Here is a 24,175-nt window from a genome sequence, read left to right on the forward strand (position 1 = left end):
AGGTAGCAGAGTCAGGAGGTCTATCTCTAAACTGAAAATGATGACTAAATGTGTCATGAAAAGTTCGAGATGCTCCCCTTTTCTTCAGCTTGAGCACCATCCAGATCTTCTGAAACACTCTGCTGTATGAGTGGTTCCCAGAGAGATAGCCAGGTGTTACCCAGGTAACTTCCTTCCCTGACAGTCCAGGAGTTTTCTCTATACACAGTAAGTGGAGAGGAAAATGCCAGAATGATTTAAGTGATCAGATTTTAGGAATGAAAAAATGGAGACATAGTCCTATTTTTCCACCTTTCCTCTGTTTATTCTACCTGTCTCTCACTAAGGAAAATTGAAGTCCAAGTCACATTATTCTCTATCATATACTCTTGATTACTGGATGAGTCTCCTTCTTCTGAATATGTCAGATATTCTTCTACCTTTTCATCTTTACTCATACTATTTCCTTTGCCTGGAATTCCCAAGCTCCTCCTTTCAGCCTTTTGAAATTCTATCCATCCTCCTTCTATGTTATGCCCTTTATGAAACTTTCCTATTTCCTCCACTAGTTGGAATTGTCTCTACCTTACCTGGCTCTATAGTAATTTGTACTTGTCTTATGCATTTATCTTAATCTAGTTTCTATCATATTTATCTTTATTCATGTTCTTCTTTGGCCCCAATAAAATGTAGGCTCCTTGAGAGCAGGGGCAATTTCATATTTATGTTAAATGAGATAATGTTTGTAAAGTCCTAAGCATAGTGTATAGTAGGGGGCTTAATAAATGCTTGTTCATAGATTGACTGATTAATTGATGCCCCTTTATGATGTGAAGGTGACTCTGGTCTCAGAGGCTCGGGTCAGTATTTAACCAAACTAAAAAAGAAGTCCATTTAGACATATGTCTTCCATAGAATGACTAGAGATACTGACCAGAGAAGGTAATTTTTTGGGGGTGTGGGGGTGGGCTACTCACAAAACCTACTATGGCATAGAAGGACTTTAAAAGCCTACATTAATGGTATGTTGCCCACATTTATATCACAGATCATTGGAGAAAAAATCAAAAGTGTTTATTGAATGAAATAAAATGGTATAGTTATCACTTCACTAGACTACAAACTCTTTGGAGGTAAGGACTATGTCTCATTTATTTTTACATTTCTCCACTTAGAAACATAAAACATCACACACATGCTGAATGAATGAATGAATGAATAAGCTTGACCACATCTGTCTCATCCCATTGCAGCGGCCCATCAATGGAAGTTGAGTAAGAGAGAGACAGTAGTACTGACTCACAGTGAGGGTAGACTAGTCTATCATCCTCTCCTTTGCCTGCATGGAAACCAGACCAGAGGGTGGTTTGACATGTTTGTCCATAGGCTTCTTCCCTGATGCCCACAATCACATCTGGCTACTTTTCATCAAAATAAATAAGAACAGTACAAAGCAACCACATACAAACCAGCACAAAGCCACCACGAGACTGGTGTGGCCAGTAAGGATGCTTATTCCTAGCAGCCAAAAAGGAATTAAAGAGTCAAAGGAACTCATGTCTAGGGCTTGGCACAAGAGGAGTCCAGCCATGCTAGTTTTTCAGTGAGTCATGCCCAAGACCAAACATGGTATAAGTACCCATAATGTAGCTTATATAAGTAGAATAAACAGCTAGACTGGAATATAAGATTCTGGAGTTCACTTTTTAGGCCAAATACAATGAAGGTATTGTGATATGGTGGAAAAGCTTGCTGCTTATGTATTTTTCTTTTTCTTCTTCTCCTCCTTCTCCTCTCCTTTCATCTCCATCTCCTCCCATCCCAACCAGACTTTCCTGACTTTTCTGTTTCTGTACTGAGTATCATCTTTTTTCCTAATTATTTGCACTTGAAATTTGTAGTTTTCTTGAATTCCTTGCTCTTTTCATGCCAGGTTGACAATTAAACATCAAGTCTTGCTCCTTTTTCATTCTTCATATTTCTCTTATATCATTCCCTTTATATTTCCTTTCCACTGTCACCACTTTAGTCTGTTCCACCCACCCACCCCCATCTTGCCCACCCACTTTATCACTGGTTTATATGAAAGGTGTGTTTTACTCCAAGAAAACCAAGTCTTGTGTATTCCTGCCTTGTGACATTTCTCATATTATTCCTTTCTCTCCATCTTGGCTGCTATTACTTTTCATTGAGATCATATGATCATAGAATTAGAGCTAGAAAGAACCTTAAAAATTAGCTAGCCCAAATTCTCTCATTTTTCTTATGTGAAACTGAGGCCCAGAGAGGGAATATACAACTATCACCTGAACCCAGGTCCTCTAATTCCAGATCTCCAGCTCTCTTTGTACTATACTCCTTAAGTCTTCATCTCCTTTCACTTGAAGCACTGTGACAGCTTGTTAGTTGGTCTCTCACCCTCCCGTGCATTCTATATTAGACCACTGGAAAAGCAATTAGGCTTTCTTCTCTCTTTATCCCACTTCTCTAACTCTTTTTATACTCTCTTCCTGCACCTTAAATTTAATGGCTTTGTATACCCTAATCCTTAATTCTCTGTTCCGTCTATATTAATCCTTTATTACATTCTGTCTTGTTCCCTCATTGTCCTTCCAAATAGATTGTAAGTACCTTCATGGTCCAGAACCACGTTTCAGGCTTCTTTTTCATTTTTTAATTCACTCAACCAAAACTGATGTGTGTCATAATGGAAAGCATGCTGGCCTTGGGATCAAAAGACACCAGGATTCTAATCCTGACTTTAGCACTTACTAACTTTGTGAGCCTGGAAAAGTCATTTGAGTTCTCTGAGCCTCAATTGCTTCCTCATTACAAAATCAGAATAATAGTAAATCTCTCTAGAGTTGTGAGGAAAGCACTTTCTCAACCTTTGAAGCCTTTTGTGAGTGCTCTCTTTTTATCAGGTGCAAACCTTTGCACTTAATACAGATATATTATGACATAGTTCTTGTCCTTAGGGAACTTTTTCATCATCTGTACCTGTTAGTACCAGGACTGATAAAAGTTTATACTTGCAAAGATCAACAATGTCATCGATATAGGTACTCCACCATCGAGTCCACAACTCATCCAAGCCTTCTTATCCTCCATGACTCTTGTCCATGTCTTCCCAGGGAGGATCCCCCAGCGGGCCTTCCTTTTGTTCCCTTGATATGACATGGAGACCAGTGGAACAGTTGAACTATCCATCTTTTTTTCCTGTGCTTCGGCTATATGACTGATCTACCCCATTTTTTCTCTCATACTTTCAGTCATTTTCTTGTTGAAATTCTTCTGCTTCTCTAACAATCCTTCCTTGGTACTCTGTTGGTACTCTACTTAACAGCCATCGTGTGCCTCTCCTGTATCTTTTGAGTATACTGCAACTATAATTCTTTGATGACTATGGTATTCCATGACTTATAGTTATGCAGTATCTCCAGAAGAATATTAATATTCAAGGATGGGTCTTTCAGAGAGAAGCTTGAAGTCATTAAAAGCACTGCATAATTTCCCAGAGGCACTCCAATCTGCTCTCTTATATCTAAGTCCAGACCCAGTTCATTGTCCACCCACAGTATCTAAGATTTATTTTCTGACAGACCAGTTTTCTACTCCAAAAGCATAGTTTTAGGACAATAGGCATTTGTTAGCCACCTGGTTTTTCCTGTGTGGATAGTCAGGCCATACTTTTTTGAAGGATTATGTATTTAAATCATCAAAAAACTGTCAAGCAATTATCACCATTGTATCTTTTAGGAAATCTTATTTTAACATAAACAAGGGAGATATCTTGTTGGAGGAGAGGCTTTAAGGTGGATTTTATTCTGCAAAATCAAATAATTTTTTATAATCAAGAAACAAATACAGTGGGATCTTATAGTCTGTGTACCTTTGAGTCAACTGTTTGACTGTGAAGATGTAATCCCCTGTAAAATATAATTTATAAAAGCATTGATATGAATGATTTTGTAGAGATGGGAAACTAGATGTAGGATTAATAATTACTAATATTTTCAGGTTTCCCCTTTCTTCCTTTCAGTAATAACAAATTCTACAGCCCCCCAAGAATTTGATGTCTTTTCTGCTTTCATATATCTTGGCTATTGATCCCTGGATACTTTCGAAAGTATTTGGTTGCCACAACAGACTTCCTCTGTGGCTGCCTGGACTATCTCAGGCTGCTGCTCTGCCTCTGTTTTCTTTAGTGCCATTTCTGTTTCTTCATGCAGCACATTTGAAGATTCTATGTCTCTCATCCACCTATGGGTATGAAATGTACTACTCATTTCCACCCTCCAGCTGCTGCTTACTTTGGGTAGGTTGGTTGAGGGTGGATAAGGGGGGACATCTCTCTAGAATTGCCTTCTTGTTAAATCAGTAAAGGCTCAGGGCATGACTGGCTGATCAAGCATTACCTGCAACCCTGTCACCCAGACCAAATGTGATTAATTCCCCACAGGAGCAAACTGACATCACCTTTCCCCGATATCTTTAGCTGATCACATACATCTTCTCTTCCTCGGAGACCCTTATAATGTGTATCTGGAGCAGGCCAGCTCCTGCTTCTTGATAGCTTTTCCATAGGACTGTAAACCTAGCATTTCTCCTGATAGCAGGGGGTAGAAAGGATAGCATCAACCTAGCCTATGCTAAAGGATAAAAGTGTTTGTCATCCATTGTGGAAACCCTGCCATGTATCTTTCCTGACTCACTTCCTTCTCACATCAGATTTTTCATTGTGTTGTTGAGATGAATCAGAGGTGCATTTCCACAATAATATGGGATATTACTTAAATATTAAAATAATAACAATTTCTGTATTTCAGCAAATCCTAACAAATTTCACATTTCTATAGCTCTTTAAGGTTTACAAAGTGCTTTCCTCACAACAACCTTGAGAGATAGAAAATGCAAGTATTATTATTCTAATTCCATAGATTATATCATTGTAGACTGAGTGAGCCTTTTGTGACTACCAATAATGCCAGGATATATCCATAAATTAATTATTCATTCATTTGGCAAACATTTATTAAGCCCTTAATGTGTACAGAACACTGGGGTAGAAACCAATGGCTAAACAAAGATAAATAAAACATAGGCTCTGCTGTTAAAGAACTTATAATAGAGGGAGATGAGACATGGACACAAATAACTATAAAACAAAGTTGAATAGGATAAGTTCATGGTAATACGATCCTAGGATTTAAAGCTGGGAGATACCTTTAAAACTATCTGTTCCAAACCCCTCATTTTATTCATGAGGAAGCTGAGACTGCTGGAGATAAAGTGACTCGTGACACAAGCAGTAAACAGTGAAGAGCATAAAATGCTAGGAGATCTAGTGAAGAAGAAATCACTGTCAACTGGAAAATAATGGGAATAACTGTAAAACACTGAAATCTATGTAAACCATTTTTTCCCGAAATAAGTAACTTTTAATTTACACATTGCAAACATAGTGCTTAAAGAAATCCTAAAGTAAAAAATTTTTAAAGAAGTCTTTTGTATGGGAATTAATTCATCATGGCCTAAGTTTTCTAAATTTTTATGTATCAACTTTGCTTTAAAGCAGGACCTACCTAAAGTTCAGCCTGAGCTAGGTGCTCAACAAAGTGGGTGATAGAGGCAGTGTGGTACAGTGGAGAGAACATTGGATTAGGAGTCAGAAAACTGGGGTTCAAATCCTGCTTCTTTTCACATACTGACCTTGGACAAATAGCTTCACTATGCATCTTGGCCTCAAGTTCCTCATCCACAAAATGAAGGAGTTGGACTATATGGCTTCTAAGATCCCTTCAGTTCTTAATCTATGAGCCAATGACTTATTGTTGCAGTCTCTTCAATGAATGAATGAATGAGTGATTTTAAATGGAAAGTTTTTAGAAAAACTTTAGGGGAAATGCCCTGTGATAGTATTCTTATGACACAGCCCTGGAAGTGTGGGTAGACATCATCAAGAGTTCAGCCTTCTGTGTTGAGAAATTGCCTTACAGTACTTCTGGAAACACAACATTGCCTTCCCCTCCCAACACCTTTCCCCCTTTCCAGGAATAAAAGAACAGATTCCTCAGGAGTGTCATCTATGGCTGATTCCCATCTCTGCTGTGCTACATGAATTTCATTACATTAGTGACAGATTAGCATCAAGTGAGTGATTCCAACCCCCCTCTCACCCTCTGTTAGAGCTGACACCCTATGTAGGGTTTTTCACCTTCATAATCGTGTTCAGCCTCAAGAACTTTTTTTTTCCTACTGCGGGCATCTCCTGTGAAACAGCCTGGTTCCTGACCAAATGTTGCTTTTTTTCCACTATCAAATGAGAGAGATGCTTAGATTGCTTCTGTACTATGCTTTGTGGTTTGTGATGCAAGAGTAAGACCACACCGATGGGCACATTAATTGCTAGGCTGCAGACTTGAGATCAGAATTGACATTCAATACCTCTCATCATCTTGTCAATGACTCATTATTCCTCTGGTTTTCTGCTCTAAGTTCGATTTAGGGCGAAGGGTTAGGAGGAAGGGGAGGGACACAATCAAATCAATAAACATTTATTGAACAACTGTGTGCCAGAAACTATGCTAGACTCTGGGGTTACAAAGACAAAATTGAAACAGTCCTTGCCTTTAAGGAGCTTCAGCCTCCCCCTGAAATATACTGTACATAATTTATAAGATTTAAAAGGAACATTTGGTAGTTTGGGAATCATAGGACCTGGTTTGGTTCCTTGATTTGTCATGGACTATTTGTGTGATTTCAGGCAAGTTACCTCTCTGGGCTTCAATTTCCTCAACTGTATGTAGAATGAGGAGGGTGGACTAGATCATCCTCTAGCTGCTGGTCTGCGATAAGTGTGAAGTGGGATTGAGCCATAAATGAGAGCTTTGCGGTTCTTCATTGAATGCCTTCTTCCTCTAGAAGAGGGAACATATGTGATTATGGAGTTGTTAGAAGGAGAAGTTTAGAGAAAAGGTGAAGCCCAGAATACATCTGAAAGGTGCAGAATAGGCTAGTCTTGAAATGATTTTAAATGGCTGAACTCTTCATTCATATATATAATTAAAATAAAAATTCATTTGAATTAGTGGCTTGACTAGTCTCTCTTTCTATTGCCCATCAGTCTGAGGTCTCCCTCTTGCAAGGTGCAGTTTTCTTACCTCTGTAAGATGTGGCAGAGCTGGGGAGAGAGCATGCATGCTTAGAAATATGTGCACACACACAGAGTTAGATGCAATCATGCAGACTCACATACATTCATCAACATTCACCTCTGCTCATGTACTTATCCAATGCTGTGGATGAGTTTGATAAGGATATACACACCATTGTTGGTTATAGGAACACTAGAAGTGATTGGGGAAGGGATCCCAGAGCTCCCAGAAAAGTGTTTCTACTGTTAAATGATGTCACAGGGCAGGTGGTGGAGAGAGAACACTGTTATAATCCTCACATTTCTATGGACACTGATGTTCAGCTTGAATGCTTCACTGGCATGAGCCTGATTTTCTGCCATCACTCTTTCTCCCTTCCTTTCCTGTAGCACATAGGAAGGGCATATTTGTGACAAGGAAAAGGGAAAGATGGCATGTGTACAAATTAGATGGATGTGCTCAGGTGTCTGCCATATGTGCAGCTGTTTTCACCGAGCACCAGATGCAGCAAGGCTGAGTCTCTGAAGAAAGATCGAAGGCAGTAGGGCCAGATAGCCATGTCAGTGCCCCTTAACCTTAGTGTGTGCTAGGTGGGGGAGGGACCCATAGTAAGTGGGTGGTATCTTGATAGACTTCTTTTGGGATATGGTACATGCTAGAAAGGTCTCCTTCCTTTGGTGAGGTGGAGGGTGAGGTTCAGTTCCACCCTGGATATGGAAACGCATCCAGGGGAGTCTGTTTGGGGATATTTCTCATCATCCAAGTACCTAGATTCTCAATACAAATGACTCCTTTCCCCTTTTTGGAAGTTTGGTGGTTAGAATAAAAGAGTCATGTGGGGCATGATGTGATCCTAGACAGTCAACAAATATTTTTGAAATACCTATATGCCAGGCATTGTGCTAAGTGCTGGAAGTACAAAATAAAGCAAGCCTCCCCCCACCCCCCGCCCAATACTCTTCAGTATTTAAAGCACCATTAAGTGGAAGAATGATCAGACTTACTCTAACCTTCAGATATAGGTTGGACTAGGTGGCCTCTGAGGTCTGTTTCAGCTCTGAGATCCTGTGACTCTGTTTACCCCATTTGGTGTATTTTTTTTAAATCAGATCACATGTTAATTCCCATATTAGGTAACCTAACTGTATCGGCAATACCTGAGGGTGCTAAGTATTTTTTCTGGGTACAGTGAATTTAGGAGAAGGACATGGTACACACACTCTCTAATGCAGGTCTGACTTGAGGATTGTAACTTGTCACTCCAGTTGGTTGTTAGTATTAAGACACTAAAATTAGGTTTCCCCCAAGGAACAAAATGCATAATGAAGGAGTTAGGAAAGTTAGAATTGCTTCCCTGTCTCCAGAGCAAGCTCTGCTGGCGTGTATGGAAGCTCTAGCTCTGAAGGAGGAAGGAGTTGGTCCCCGGAATACCCAGTATTTTTCCAGGGGTCAGTTTTTGTGCAGTCAGGCTTTGAGGAGCTCGGAGACTAATAGGGGATAGTGTGGCATAGAGGCCACAGAGTACCCAGCCACTGCCCCACAAGCTGCTTTTGCATCATTGGATCAGGACAGTTTAACAGCTAAAGGAAGGTGAGGCTTTTCCTGTTTTGTGCATCAGGTGGTGGTGATAGTATATGCCTTGTACTCCAGAGGAGTGTGTGTGCCTGTTTTGGTCCAGTTTTCTAGACTAGTGCAGTAGTTCATTTTTTTAAGATCTCATAACCCCATACGGAACATTTTACTGAGATTATTCTCCATGAGGATGAAGTTGAAATGATGATAAGGGGAAGTGGTACCCTATAAACCTGAGGTAAAAACTCTTCTTTAGTCCATGCATGTTTTCTCTCTTAATAAGTTTAAATAATTATAATTTCAGAGGTAAAATTTCTATAAAGAAATTTCTATATAGAGCTAAATTTCAGTACAAAGAATATCACTATTTAAAAAATAACTGGAAGCATTGTTATTTAGTGGGAAGAACACTGGCCTGGGAGCTTTAGTCTTGGCTTTACCATCAATCATCCCTACAAATCACTTTGCCACCTCCTTGTAAAATGAGGGGCATAGACTAGATGGTCTCTAAAGTAAATTCATGATAGCTGTTTCTCTGATTCTGTGAGCATTTTCCAGTCTACCACATCCTATATATCTTTTTTCCCCCAAACAGAAAAAGATTTACAAATATAAGAAAGTCCTGAGCAATCCAAGCCGCTGGGAAGTCGTCTTGAAGGAGATCCGGACTCTGGTAGACATGGCCTTGACATCCCCACTGCAGGATGACTCCATCCACCAGGCTCCACTGGAGATAGTCTCCAAACTGCTCTCTGAGGTAAGGCTTTGCTTCTGAGTTGGGGCCATATCACCTATTTTTAACATTATAAAAACATAGGAAATGTGGAAATTTTTCTTCTTTTTCTTCTTTTAACCTCTGGTGAGCTCTACCTCTTTGTCCAAACAGTGGACAAGAAATAAAAATCAAGCTGGACTCATTTTTGGTAACAAATTGCAAAAGTTCATGTTGCCCAGAGAATTGCTCACATAATAGGAATTAAAAAAATTTTTTTTTAATCTTAGGTCCCTTTAGCAGTCTGAAGCCTCTGGTGGACCTGTTCTCAAAATAATGTTTGTTACCTACATTCATAATTGGAAAAAATGCTAAATTTCAGTTAGATGTTAGTGAAAGTAAAGATGTAAAAGATGTAATCTTTTTTTCTTCATTCAAGTTCAGCAACTTCCTGAAATCTATTCATGGGATCCTTTCCTTTTTTTTCCTTGTGGGTCTTTTTTCCTGTTGATTAGATTGTGTGTTGCAGCCCAAGCTAGTCTTTTATTTACCTGGTTCTACTTAGTGTCAAGAAAAAACACACAGGGAACCTGAAGGCCTTGCTTTTGTGAGCAATTTGAGCTTAGAGGTTTTTGACATCATTTGAGTGCTCTCGCTGCCCTAGGATGGCCTTACAGACAGTGTTGTAGATACATACTATCTAGAAGGTACCTGTTTAGCATAGATGGAGGGTTAAGGAAAAAGAGACCAAAAGACAGCCAGAGCTAGGAATATACATCAACCTTTGTCCGGGAGGCTATGCTGGGCTAGAAAGTAGTGGATGGAGAATTTACTGAGCACCAAGTTTGTAGTAGTCTCTGTTGGCAGGTGGAGGGTGTGTGTGTGTGTGTGTGTGTGTGTGTGTGTGTGTGTGTGTGTACTGTGTGTGCTGTGTATAACTAGCCTCAGCCACTGACTTGTAGTCCTCAATGTTTCTAGCATTAGTAAGTGCCTAGTGACTACAACTTAACGCTTCCCTCCAGTAATTTCTGTTCTAAGTCTCTTACTTGTGCCTGCCTCTGGCAGCATGTAGTTTTTTGTTGCCTCCTAATCAGGTAGGACCTTGCCAGTCAGTAAATCACAAGCATTTATTCATCATTTACTACGTGCCAGGCATTGTGCTAAAAACTGGGAATATAAAGAAGGTAAAACCACACCTACTCTTAAGGAGCTCAGAGTATAATAGGGGAGATATCATGTAAATAACAAGGTACATACAGACAGAGTAGATAGAAGATAATCTCAGAGGGAATGGGCTAGCAATTGGAGTTAGGATAGGGTCAGGGCAAGCCTGGAAAAGGCCTCCTAAAAGTAGTATTGGAGTTATGTCTTCATAAGGAGGCCAGAGAAGTTAAAAGATGGAAGTGAGGAGAGAATTCCTTGCCTGGGGGAAACACCAGGACAAACATGGATATGAAATGAAAGCTATGAAATATGCGTGAGAAACAGCAAATAGACCAAAGTGGCTGGATCTGAGAACATGCGGAGGGGATTCCGAAGGTAGTACGAAGCCTACCAGATTTATTGAGTTGGGGGTTAGGGAATAGGTAAAACTATGCTTTAGAAAAATCACTTTTGCAGCTAAGCAGATGATGGATTGGAGTGAGGAGAAAGTTGAGGTAGGGAAGCCAATTAGAAGGCTATTGTAAGAGTCCTAGAGAGAATGGGAGCCTGAATTAATGTGATAGCTGTATAAGTAGAGAAAAGAAGATGTCTACCAGAGATGTGAAAGTAGAAATGACAAGATTTGACGATGGGGTGAATGTATAAGTGCGACATCTAGGATGACACCAAGGTTTATTTAGCACTGGGCTCTGGCAGGACTTTATCAAGTGTTTTCTGAGGGCCCTAGAATTTAAACTAAGTCTACTGCTAGCCTGTCCCTGTATTCTATCTGATGGGCTCTTCTAGAGGCATCCTGATTGCCTGGTACCTTACTTCCTCTGCTCAGCTGTTTGCCCTTCTAACGTCCCCACACCATAGCTTACCCTTTCTCCTGATTTTTTAACCAACTTTCCCACTGCTGGATTTCCTTGCCATGCTCTGTGATTTTCTGCCTCTATGCCAGGTCTCTCTCTTCATGCCTGCCTGAATTGACGGAAGTGTCCACAGCCCATTCAAAGCATGGTACCCATCCACTGGGTGGGCAGGGTCCTTTTCCCCTGAATGGGATTCAAGTGAGGCATGGTGAAGCCTTCTGACCTGCTCAGAAGAAGGGCAGGCATGAGGCAGGGGAGAGGACCACAGGGCAGAATCTGACAGTCTGAAGATCAGAAAGACGGTAAGGGCTGTGCACACAGATGAGGAGCACAGCAAGGGTTTGGAGTATCAGGCAAGAAATTGTTTGTAACTGTGGCCCTTTGATAAACTGCAGTGAAGGAGTTGCTTCTGATTCTACTAGCTAACAGGAGTGAGACATCCTATATGTGTTCATGCAAAACAGACAGACATCCAGAGAACCCCATCTTTTTACCTCTTCCAAACCTGGTAGGATATCATTTCATTTTACTACTTTGGCACTCCTTCTACATGAATAGGCTGCACAGTATGCGAGCCATTACCAAACCTGCCACAGGGAAGAAAGATAAAGGAAAAGAAAAGAGAGACAAAGAGAAAGAGGCACAAAATTTGTCTGACGTGAGAGAGGAGCATTTTTGGAGAAGTGATACAACTTTATGCAACTTAGCATCTCTTGTTTCCTTGTTGAAGAGAGAATGCTGATTCCCTGTGGTGACCAGTCCTAAGGGGGCTGGAGGTTCAGGAGTTTTTCCTAATGGAACAGATAGAAAAGTACATTTCAAAACCTAAAAATGAAAGCTCTTTGACACAAGACATTTTTGACTGCAAAGCATTTAGGAAAGACATTTTACTGATGCTTTCTAACCTGCTGGCACTGATGGCAACAAAGGTGGTGCTACTCACAACAGAGGAATGAATGAACAGATTCAGGTGTAAAGAAGGGCTATGATGTTTCATGTAGAATGGATGGGGATGACTCTACTCACATCAAAACTTGCTAGCACAGTAGAGAAGTCTGGAATGCAGGTCTGCTAATTAAATACTGTTCTTTGAACAGCACAGGCATGGGGGGCAGATTCTGCTAGCAGAGTATAGTGCTGACACTTCCTTTTTGGGAGCAGGATTCACTAGCAGCAAATCAGGTTTGACTTTGCTCTGAAATACGAGCATGTCTGTGGTTGAGTTTCTATGGCCTCAGTGAAGGCAATGTGGGCTCATCAGGTTTAGCTGGTCAGGCCTCTGAGAATCATGGTAATGTGCCTCTTACCCCAGACAAACTTGGAGAATTGAGCTTTATTTGACTCATGATACAGACATTGGCTCACAATGTCAATATTAGAAATGTCAAGCCCAGACTATTAATGTCCCCAACAGGAGACAATTCATGAGTTATAAGTTGAGGGTTTGTGCCTCCATCAGATAGGTTTCCATACAAGACTCCTGGTGAACTGGTTCCTTGGCAGGATCTGCAAAAGTCAAACATTGAATGAACTTATTGGTCCCTGCTGACACCTGCAATGCAGGAGGAACTTATTAGGGGTTCATGGACAGTCCTCTTACTTGGATCATAAGGAGAAATTAACTCAAGTGTTTTGCTTTTTCCTTTAAACTTTTGTAAATGTGTATGTCTTGTATAAGCCTCTTGAAGGCAGTGAAATTTTAGTTTTTGCCTTTAGTTTTGCCTAGCACCTAGCAAAGTGCCCAGAACATGGCAAACTTCATGAATGTTTGTTCATTTAAATTGAATTATTGCATCAGCTCTTTCTCACAATAGACATATAGTATAGTGACAGAAAATTCCTGATGGCAAAAATCAGTTTTCTAGTGATTTTGGTGTCATCCTCCCACTTCCTTCTCCCTGCCCCACCTTTCCAGGACAAGCTGGTGGTACAGATAGGAGTCCTCTTGACTTACCTGCCTTCAGAAGGGAAGACAAGTGCTTACCTGTGAAACTCCCTTTTCCTTCACCCTGCCACCCTGATTCTAGGTTCTTTGGTTGCCAGTTGTAGTAAAACCTACTGGGGGGGCTCATCTGGCTGGGGGAATCCACTCTTCTGTTGCCTTTTCCTTACAGAACCAGAAAGGGAGAATCCACCTGAATATATATCACTTTGAGACCGCCTTACAGCTCTGCTTAAGAACTTGTTCAGTACTGTTTAATAGGTGTAGTATCATTCTGTAGAATGGATGTCCAAGTACGTTGGCCAAAAACTTTTCTCAGTAAGCATTTTATTCATTATTTTTAAAGTCAGCAAAGGTCTAAAGCCAATTCTAATCTACTTTACAGAAAGTAGTTGTATGGAAAGTGCTGATGGAGTTTAGTCTTCAAAGTGACTGCCAGATTCTGACATCAGAGACCTTCTATGCTTGTGAGATATGAATAGGATTTTTTTTTGAGGGGGTGGTAGTGTTAGGGTTTTTTCTTTTGTTTTTAATTTGAAAGCAATAACGGTCACTGCTTTGAATATCTTGGAAGCCAACTTAGGTCTTGGTATCAATTAAAGACCTACTTTGATGCCTCATCATGGTGGGAAGGTAAATACTAGGTTATCGAATATAACTCCATGGTTTTCAAAGGCTGTGCTGGGAGAGTTCAAATGCTGGCAGGGTGTACCAAACTGGAAAGGCTTCAAGTATACGTATGGTGATGGACCATGTATCCATGATCCAAGGACCAGCTTAGCTTAATTCCAGAGGCTTGTCACCAGGTTGGTCATAGGGTGAGATAAATCGTTTAGCACAGTGAGGCTCAAAGACCATATATTAAGATGTGGAGGGAATGCCTTCTTAGTCAGTTGAGGTGATAATCACACTGATGAAATCATATATCCTTAAAGTATTTTAAATAAGAAGTGTGAATTTTTAAAAAGTTGTCTAAATGTCCCTGCATGAAGGCAGAAATCTGAAATTCTATAGTACCACCCCAAAGAGAGTTTTCTCTACCAGTCATAAGTCCCTGGGATTGTAGGAGAGCCATGCAAAACAGAAATTTGGTTTAAAGCAAAGTAAAACTCTGTTTGCCTCAGTTGAGTTGGAGAAGAAAATGGCAAACCACTCCAGTATCTTTTCCAAGAAAACTCCAAATAGGGTCATGAAGAGTCAGACCTGACTAAAAAACAACTTGACAACAACAAAAGACTCCAAACCCCAAATCTTCAGCTTTCTTCTAAGCTTCCTTCATTCTCTTTTTCATATATATCTATGTACTTATGAATGATAAATGCAAAGTTTTCTAATCCTTTTTTCCTGTTATTCAATCCTTTAGAATACCAACTTGACCACTCAAGAGCATGAAAACATTATAGTGGTAAGTACACACTGTCTCCTTTGGACCTTGGTGACCGCTGCGGGCTCCCTGGTGATCAGTGTAAAAATGTATTTCATTCTGGCTTATTTGCTTCCTCATGGGCAGGATTTTCCCCATCTGCATTGGAACACACTCACGTGCCCTCGATTTCTTCTTGGATCTATCTGAAGCCCCCAAAGATTCTAGTTGATGCATGTAGATTAGTCTTTTCCTGTTCTTGGATCCTCTTAAGGGAGATCGAAGTGTAGAGCAGGGCAGGGAAGGAGATGGCAAGGATGATAGCAGTGGTTCAGTCACAATTAAAGCAGTTGAAAAGAAAGGCTTTTTCTTTCTAGGAGGAGCAGCCAGTGAAAGGATTTTAATTGATCCATAAATAGAACCTAGACTTAATTGATGCTGGTTTCTAGAGTGAGGTAATAATTTCTAGTACTTTACTATGATCTTAGTGTCTTATTCTTTATGATTTTCGAGTACTTTACTGTGATGCTATAGTCAGATATCTTTCCGGGTCATTTTGGACTATGAGATGTGCCTCTCATCAAGTGGGTGGATTGCACTGATATCAGGTATCAGGAAGCCAGTAGCAGCCCCTGTGTGCTCTTAGATGGCCCTCTGGGCCTACTCACCAAGAGACACAGCTCTCACCTCTTCACCATGGCCTTGACAAACCAAATGCAGAACACTGAGCCAGGGCTCCTCAGACCAGTTGTATGTTGTAGTGCTTAGGAAGAATATCTGGGACCATCTAGGCTTCTCCTAGCCAGCACACATTCATGCCTTACCATACCCCGCTTGCCCTTTTCCAAAGTCTTCCCCGGGTTAAAGTTAGGAGAAATAGGTATTACTAATCTTCATATTCCAGAGACCCAGTTTCTGTTGCTCCTTTTTCTTTTGCCCATTAGACCTGGTAGATCAGGCAGTGGAAGGAGCATTGGATTTAGAGTTCAGAAGCTGTGATTTCTAATCCTGGCCCTGCCATTCACAAAGTTCTTTGGGTTTCAGTTTTCCCATCTGTAAAATGACAGAGTTGGGCCAGATGGTCTAAAAGGCCCATTCTACTTCTAAATCCTCTGATCTAACATATTTAAAACACTAGAAATGTTTTTTTTTTTTTGTGCTGTCCAAATACCCACTTATCTTATGGGAAGTCTTGACTCTTGGAAAGTTGTGTGTGGACTTTAGGTTTGTGACCTTGGAATATTTGTGATGGGGAGAAATCCTGGCAGTCCTGGCTCCTTTAGAAGGTCACATGTTAGTTGTATGCACAGACCTTCCATGTGTGAGGCATGACTGTTGCTTGGGGTCCAGGCAGGAATTGACAGGAGATGAGATAGCTGGAATGTGGAGTGGGAATGGAAATCTAGCCCTAGGGCAGGAAAGAGGCACCATCCACAGTGTGCTGTGGAACATTACCCCAACCTGCTTCCAAAAAGCTTTGATGATTTAGTTTGATGAGTCCACAGGCCCCAGCTGAGGCCAAGTTGGGAATTAGCACCAGAGACTGCAGTAAAAATCAATAGCAGTATCAGCAAGTCCAGTTTCTCCCTTTGTTTGCAATACTGGCTGCCTTGAGTTGCCTAGCAACAGAGAAGGAAGGTGACTTGAACTTTAAGGAAAGTTAGGCACTTGATAGAATCATAAATTCATAGGAGTTAGAAAGGACCTTAAGGCATAACATCCCTCTTCCCTCCCTTTATTTTGAAGAGGAGGAAAGTGAGGCCCAGAAAAGGTAAGTAATGTGCTCAATGCGTAAGTGGCATAGCCAGGCATTGAACCCTGGTTTCCTGATTCCCTGTCCAAGGTGTTTTCCCCTATAACATGTTTTATGTTATTCAGAGGTGCAAAGGGAAAAGAAAAACCCACAAAGATTCCTCCTAAGTAAAACCAGTTTTAAAGACTCTGAAAATGAGCTCAGGCTCTTGCTAGTTGTTACCCCTGTGATGGTCAATTTTCTATCTTTCCCTACTTAAACTTATGCAAAAATATTATGTAGTTATTGATTCTGAAAGAAAATGTATCCATAGATTGCTGGTGCTATAGGAAGTAATGAGAGATTCTGTTCTCTGTAGTCATTCAGAAACCTACTCAAACCCTCTAATCCCCACCACCTCAAAGTTCAAACCAGTATCTCCAGCTTCTGTTAGTTAGAGTGTAACTTCCTTGAAGGCCGAGACCCCATTCTTCAGTGTTCTTAGGTACCTGGCATTAAGAAGTGTATTATAGACTTGTCATTTCATTGATTTGATTGGTTGCCAGTTCTGTATTGTGTCTCTTCTACCTAACAGTCATGAGAGAAAAAAGGAAAATTAGAATGAAGAGTATCCCTAATTTGAAAGACATTATGGAAGGATCCTGAGCAATTTTTCATTTCTATCTATTTGTGGTACTGGAAATCCACAAGGACCATAGAATCATAGATTTAGAGCTGGAAGGGATCTTAAAGGTCATGTCCAACCCCCTTTATTTTATTGACGAGAAAATTAAGGCCCAGGATGATTAAGTGAAACTTGTCCAAGGTCACACAGCTTAGTAAGTAACGGAACCAGGATTCCAGCCTTGATCCTCTAACTCAAAATCCAGAGTTCTTTTTGCTGGAGCACAATGCCTCCACATCATAATATGCTGTGCAGGGTCTCATAAAGTGGGCATATAACATAATGGAAAGACCTTCATGAGACCTGGGTGAGAGCCCTGGTTCCATAACTAATTAGCTATGTGGCCTTGAACAAGTCAGTTTACCTGGCTAAGTTTGTGAAATGATGATAACTCCTAGCCTATTTCCTTCACAAAGTTGTTGTGAGACTCCAGAAAGGCAATACATTTACAGGTGATTTTTTTAAGTGCCTCACAAATATAAATTACTATTGTTATAGGAGACTTTGTGATATTGAAATTATTCCTATGATGTCTCCAACTGTCTTCTCCCCTCCCCAACCCCCTCCCTTACACACACACACACACACACACACACACACACACACTCATGGCCTAATGCAAAATGAGGTAGTTTCCGTCTCTAGATGGTATCTAACCTGAAGCAATCACCTAACCTCCCTCACAGTCTCTAAGTTACTGACGTAGCCTCAATTTTGCAAGGTGTTCTATGACAATAATAATTTGTTGTTTAAAGCTTCCTCACAAGCATCTTCCTAGCAATTAGTTGTTAAAAGAGGAATGATATCCTCAATATGTGAGGCAGACAGGTGAATAAAATGAGAATCAGGAAGAAAGTTATAGGTTATTGAAAATGTTAGTGCTAGAAGGGCCCTTAGAGATCATTATGTCTCTTCTTTACAGTTCCCAACACCGAAAAGATCATACAGCTGAAGCCATCTACCTGGATATAATTGCTTTTTCTTTTCAATATCTAAAGTACTTTGTCTCTTTCTTAGAAGATATTTACCATACATTGTACCTGTTTTATTTCTTTTCACTGATTACAAGTTCCTTGAGGGTAGAGACTATCTAATTCAGCTTTGTATTCCTCACAGCACCTACCAATCAGACAATTAATGAATATTTATTAAGTATTTACTATGTGCTGGCCACTGTGCTAAGTACTATGGATATAACAAGAGGCAAAAGACAGTCTCTACTCTGAAGGAGCTTACAATTTAATGATAGTGCCTTGTACCAAGTAGCAAAGTTTCAAATATTTGTTGAATTTTAATCATTCAAACCAAATTAAATTCCATTATAACAAGCTAAAAAAAAATAAAGGAATGAGCTTCCTTGGAATATAATGAATTTCCATCCCTGGAGGTGTTGAATCAGGATCTATTTGGCAATTTCAGGGATGTTTTTGAGGAGATCGATGTTTTGGTAGAGCTTGGGCCAGATGATGTTGGTGATCTCGTCCAGCTCTGAAATTCCATGGTTTTGTGATTTGTTGGTATGTTATAGTTTATTTAGTATAATATAGATTCATCTTAATGTTTTCTTTACTGCTGAAATGCTAAATTCTTTCTTACGTTTGAGCTGAAATCTGCCTCTGAAGCTTCTACCCATTCATTACTCCTAGTTCTGCCCCATAGGTTCAAGTAGAATACATCTAACACTTCTTATATTAGAAGATATTGATCCTGTCCCCTCCAAGTACTGTCTCCTCCAGCCTGCACAACCCTAGCCCCTCTTACGAAATAGATTGCCTTCTTCCGGATATGTTATAAATTAACTTCCCTTTTAAAATAAAATGCCCGGAACTGAATAACATACTCCAGATGTAGCTGGAACAAGGGGAGAGTACAGTGGACCTGTCGCTCCCCTCATTTTGTGCAGCCCATGATCAAGTTCTGTGGTTGTTGCTTCTCTTCTTCTTCTTGTGGGGGTTTTTTTGTGGGGGTTGTTGCTGTGCTATGTTGTTGACTCATGGAGCTCTCAGTCTGTTAAACCCCCCAGGTCTTTTCTCTTTGAACTATTTTATCTTCCCTAAACACTTCACCTACAAATATAGTTTTTAAAGTACTTACTTGTCCATTCTTTCATTGGTCTCTTATCATGCCCTTGTGAGGTGGAGAAGGCAGGAGTCATTACCTCCATTTCACAGATGAGATTCTTCAGGTCAAGAGAAATTAAATGGTTTGATCAAGATCATACAGGCAGTGGGTAGTATAGCTTGGATTAGAACCCAGCTCTCCAAATTCTTAGTCCAGTGCTCTAAGATAGTGACATCACCCTCTCCCTAATGGACCGCATATGGACTTAGAAAGCCACAGACTAACATTATATTTTATTACATTTTTATTTGTTTTGTTAAACATTTCCCAGTTACATTTTAATCTTGTTGAGCTGCACTTAGGGCCTCTTCCTTCCCCCCAACAGTCAAGTTTGACACCTTTGCTTTAAGATAACTCAGTATGATAATTAGCCTTGTGCCTCAAAATGCAGGGACGGGGTTATTTTTCCACCCATCTGTTGCCAGGGGTTCCATATTTTCTCTCGGAAGAAAACCGCTGCTCTATCTAGATTCCTGTTGAGGGGTCAAACTAAAATATCTGTTCATTATTTTTCAGGCAATTGCTCCTTTGCTGGAAAACAATCACCCCCCACCTGACCTCTGTGAATTTTTCTGCAAGGTACCAGAAAAGACTCAATTTCTGAAATCTTTCTGTTTCAGTTTGGAAGCTTCCTGTGCCTTACATACAGCATACACACATCACATGTTGAAGTATCTAACTAGTCCTGGGCATCACGTACATGAACCCAAACATGGAAGTTACTCAGGAAGCATGCCTTGGATGAATGAATGAGACCCCTTTTTCAGTGATTATAGTCAGCTTTCAATTACACAGACTCAGATATGGCAAACCCAAACAGAGTAGCCATTGTTATGTTTGGCTTTGGACTCCATTACATATCTGTTGGGAGATGGCAGAAAGATCTTTTAGCAACCAGACCAGCCTTCTTTTTGAAATTGGGTCCCAGTTATTGATAAAGGGAATTTGCCTTCCTTGAGTGCAAACTGGCCAGAGCTAATAAGCAAGTAGGCTTCAGGGGAACTGTCAGGGCTTAATTTTTTTCCATATATATAATCCACATACACATAAGCAGAAGTTGACTTGTGATGGGTACTCATCATGCCTCAGAGACTATATCACTTATCAAAATGTAGTCCCTGTTCCATACATGGAAGTCTGATCTTGAAACCCTAGTGAGGTTAAAGGACCCCAGTACAGATAGCAGAAGGACACTGTGATGACCAAAGTATTGCCATAGGTAAATGGTTTGTGGCTTAGGTCTTTTTTGTGTTGCGGGAAGGTATAATATGAAGTAAAGGCAGGGGTAGGGTGGGGATGAGGGATTTGTTCTTTTGCTTCATTATAGAAGTGGAAATTTTAAATAGTAGAGGAAGATCATTTCTTTTATATGGAAGTAAGTGGCTTCCAGGAAAGCATTTTTTAGATGGTGACTTTGAGTCTTCTGTCTCTGTTGTCACTACTGTGCCTTCTTCACTAGCAAGACTGTTTTTGCAGGGGCTTGCATATTAATGTTACAGAGCACGGGAAGAGCTAAGAACATTAGCTTTGTATGACACATGCTATGATCTCACAGCCACTTATATGTTTGTGTGTGTGTGTGTGTGTGCGCGCACGCGTGCGTGTGCATTATATAGAGCATGCAAACATGGGGACATGTATGCCTGATTGTGCATATGCATATATGGATATGCCTGAGTATGTGTATGGGTGCCTATATTTGTGTCTGTGTGCATATGTATGCTTGAGAGCACATTTCTAAGTATACAGAAACCTGTTACTGGGTCTCTAGTTGCTTTTTATTGCGGTAGTTCAAAGGTTGGCAAACTACAGCCCGGGGGCCAAATATGGCCTGCCACTTGGTTTTTTATGACCTGTGAGCTGAAAATGGCTTTTGATTTTTAAATATTCTGGCTCCTGTTCTAGTTTCATAATTTAACCCAGACTGAAAACTCAACAGGCTGGCAGTGTCAAAGGCAAACCTAGTATTTTTTTTTGTAGTTCAAGCCCTTGGTAGGGGCAGGGTGGAGGGAGAAGGCAGGGAGACCGCATTGGCTCTTCAGTGGTTGTGATACTTCGAAGAAAGGTCAGTCACCAGAATGTAGCTTCAAATGACTGCTTAGTCTGGTTCCCTTAAGAAAAGTCAGCTCAGCTCAGCTCACCATTCATAGAATCTAAACTTAAATTTGTGCTACTTTCTCTTGCAAATCTGCAAAGGGGAACAAATACTGTATATGACTCCCCTTCTCTTGTTATTTCTTCCTCATTTCATATGCAAGCAGACAATAAAATAGGAATTCACTTCTGATATTTGAAGAGAAAGGGTTCATTCTCAGCCCTGACCCCCAGCTACATGCATGGGGCATGCTTCTTTGCACTTTGACTCTTCAGCCGTGTTTCTTTCACTTTTCAGAATGAAGCAGGAGAGAAGTATGAGGACATAGTCTCATTTTCCCTTTTGGAGCTAAAGGTGGAATGAGGGTCCAATTTTGGGAAGGGAGAAGAGAAGAAAGACACAATCTTCCACAGTCTATAGGAGCACTTCTGCTTCCTAAGATAAAAGTCACTTTCTCCCAGCTTGGTGAATTTTCTCCAAACTACTCCCTTAACTGTTCATTGGGGAAGAATATTTAAAGGGATTATATGGGTCTTAGTGGATCTTTAGCAGCCAGCCTAGCCACCTCAAAGTCATAGCCAGACTTTGAGTAGGAGACACAGAGGGATACATGTAACACCTCATATCCAATGTTCTTCTCCAGGCTACTTTCCTTGATCAAGAAGCCAAGGTGGGGTCTGGGGTGTGAGTACAGTGGTCTCATTGTTTCAATCCATCCCCTGCTGGATATCAATGACTATCTCTTTGTCATGAGTACAAGGGGTGCCGGGTTGCTCTTAATTACTAGGAGCTCTTCTGATCTGTGCTTAACTGTTTTCCTACAGCACTGCAGAGAACGCCCTCGGTCCATGGTGGTCATAGAAGTGTTCACACCAGTGGTACAGAGAATCCTCAAACATAACATGGTAAGTTCTTCTTAGGTTAATGGGAGGTACAGGCTGCTGGTTACTCCTGTAGGGGATGGTTGCTATCCCCAATCCCGATTGGGGATATCCTGCCTGCCTTGATCTCCTTATACAACTCTAGGCAATAGGCTGGCAGCTTAGTCTTTAAAAAAAGAATGATATTACCTTCATTAGGACAGCCAGTTGATAAAGCTGGTCACCTATCTCAGGCAAGACCAAAACTGTAATAGAATTGGCCCACCATTGGTTCATGCGTGTTGAAATTCACTTCATAGTATTCTGTAGTTGGAGACTGAGTAGATCGGCACCTTTTTCTCTTTTTGTTTTGCAAAGACAGGATTATTTCCTTTGAAATAGAAATTCCTGTTATGGGGGCAGTAAGATTTCCTGGAGGTTGCTAGTTAGATTATTTTAAGAAGCAGTGTATGTGATGATGAAGGTGAGCCTCCTGGGTAGGTTGGTATCATTTCCAAAGGTCTCCTTTATACTCCTCTTATACCCTTCACTCTAATTTTTTGTGATGGTGGTAAGGGACAGGCAGAGGGATGGAATAATAAAATGGATGAGTTCTGGTCTTATGTTACTCTAATGGAAGCCATTCCTTTTGTGGCCTTTGCTTCTAGCTAGGCTCACCCTTAGGTATCCCAATTTTCCTGACCACCATCCTGGGTCCAAACTATAGTTGGATTCATGGGTGGCTCCTCTTTACCTCATGGAATCGTAGATTTAGAATTGGAAGGAACCCTAGAGGTTTTGCAGTCCAACCTTCCACCTAATTCAGAAATTCTATTGCATTCCTGACATTTGCACTCTCTTTCTGAAATTCTAGGGACAGGGAGCTCCCTCTCTTTTCAGGCCACACCTTCCATTCTTGAACTGCTCTCATTTAGGCCTCCTATAGCCTTTACCCATTGCTTTGAGCTCTGCCCATTAAGTATAAGTGGAACAAGCCTAAACCCTCTTTCACATGATAAATATATTCATATACTTGAAGATATATACTCTGCACTAAACCCCTTTCCTCCAATTCAGTCACCCATACCAAGTTTCTTTTCCGCAGTCTGAATATCCCCACTTCATTCAACAGATCCTTACTTGGCATAGTTTCCAGCGCCCTCACCATCCTGTTTGCCCTTTTCCTGGAGATATTCCATTTTGTCAATATCCTTTCCAAAACATGTTGCCCAGAACTTAACACAATACTCTAAATGTGTTCCAACAAGGGCAGAGAACAGCAAGGTTTAGGGAGTGGCTCTCGCTACACATTAGACTTCTATTAATGTAACCCAAGATTGTATTAGTTGTCTTTGACTGTTGTGTCACTGTTGACTCATATGTTGATCATTTAAACCCCATGGATCTTTTTTACCCAAAAGGCTTTCATCTTCTTTGGTAACTTCACTGCCAACCCTCTCCTCACCTTTTATTTTTTTGCTTCCTCAAGTGTCTGGTGACCTCATAGTAAGATTACTATTCAGTTTCTTCAGTGCAGCCCTCTTCTGGATCAGCATTCCCTACTCCTCCATAGTTCTTTGGCCTAGTAACTCCCTTTCAAAACTTAGCCCCTTTATGTCCCATTCCATCAGGGAACAAATCCACTCCGGTCTTTCCCCAGGCCATTGAAACAGGAATCCCTAGTCTCAGAGAATGATAGCCCCCAAATGGAAAGAGCAAAAGTTCCATAGCCAACATACCTATTATAAGAGTTGAGGAAGCTACCATGCAGGGCAAGTGAGAGCCTAGGACCCAGTACTGATGGGCTTTTGAAGGCTTGGAAGCTATCACTGCCTCTGCTTACGTGCTCTTGGGGGGTGGATCAGTAGTAGCATCTTCCCTGGCACTGCCACTGGATACCACTATCTCCCATTTGTGTAGTTAAGGAAATCAGTACCTA

At 40.8% G+C, this 24,175-nt stretch overlaps 1 protein-coding gene across 3 annotated transcripts in view; it reads left to right on the forward strand.

The window, feature by feature from the left end:
* LOC118841756 (c-Maf inducing protein) overlaps nucleotides 1–24,175 on the forward strand; it is a 277,697-nt gene that overhangs the window by 209,416 nt on the left and 44,106 nt on the right. For all 3 annotated transcript variants that reach the window (XM_036749349.1, XM_036749348.1, XM_036749350.1), the window contains exons 4-7: nucleotides 9,304–9,465; nucleotides 14,744–14,785; nucleotides 19,798–19,860; nucleotides 22,201–22,281. In XM_036749349.1, the coding sequence (XP_036605244.1) occupies nucleotides 9,304–9,465; nucleotides 14,744–14,785; nucleotides 19,798–19,860; nucleotides 22,201–22,281 (348 nt within the window). The remainder of the gene's footprint in view (nucleotides 1–9,303; nucleotides 9,466–14,743; nucleotides 14,786–19,797; nucleotides 19,861–22,200; nucleotides 22,282–24,175) is intronic.

The sequence above is a fragment of the Trichosurus vulpecula genome, chromosome 3 (genome assembly GCF_011100635.1).
Source record: "Trichosurus vulpecula isolate mTriVul1 chromosome 3, mTriVul1.pri, whole genome shotgun sequence".
Classification (NCBI taxonomy): domain Eukaryota; kingdom Metazoa; phylum Chordata; class Mammalia; order Diprotodontia; family Phalangeridae; genus Trichosurus; species Trichosurus vulpecula.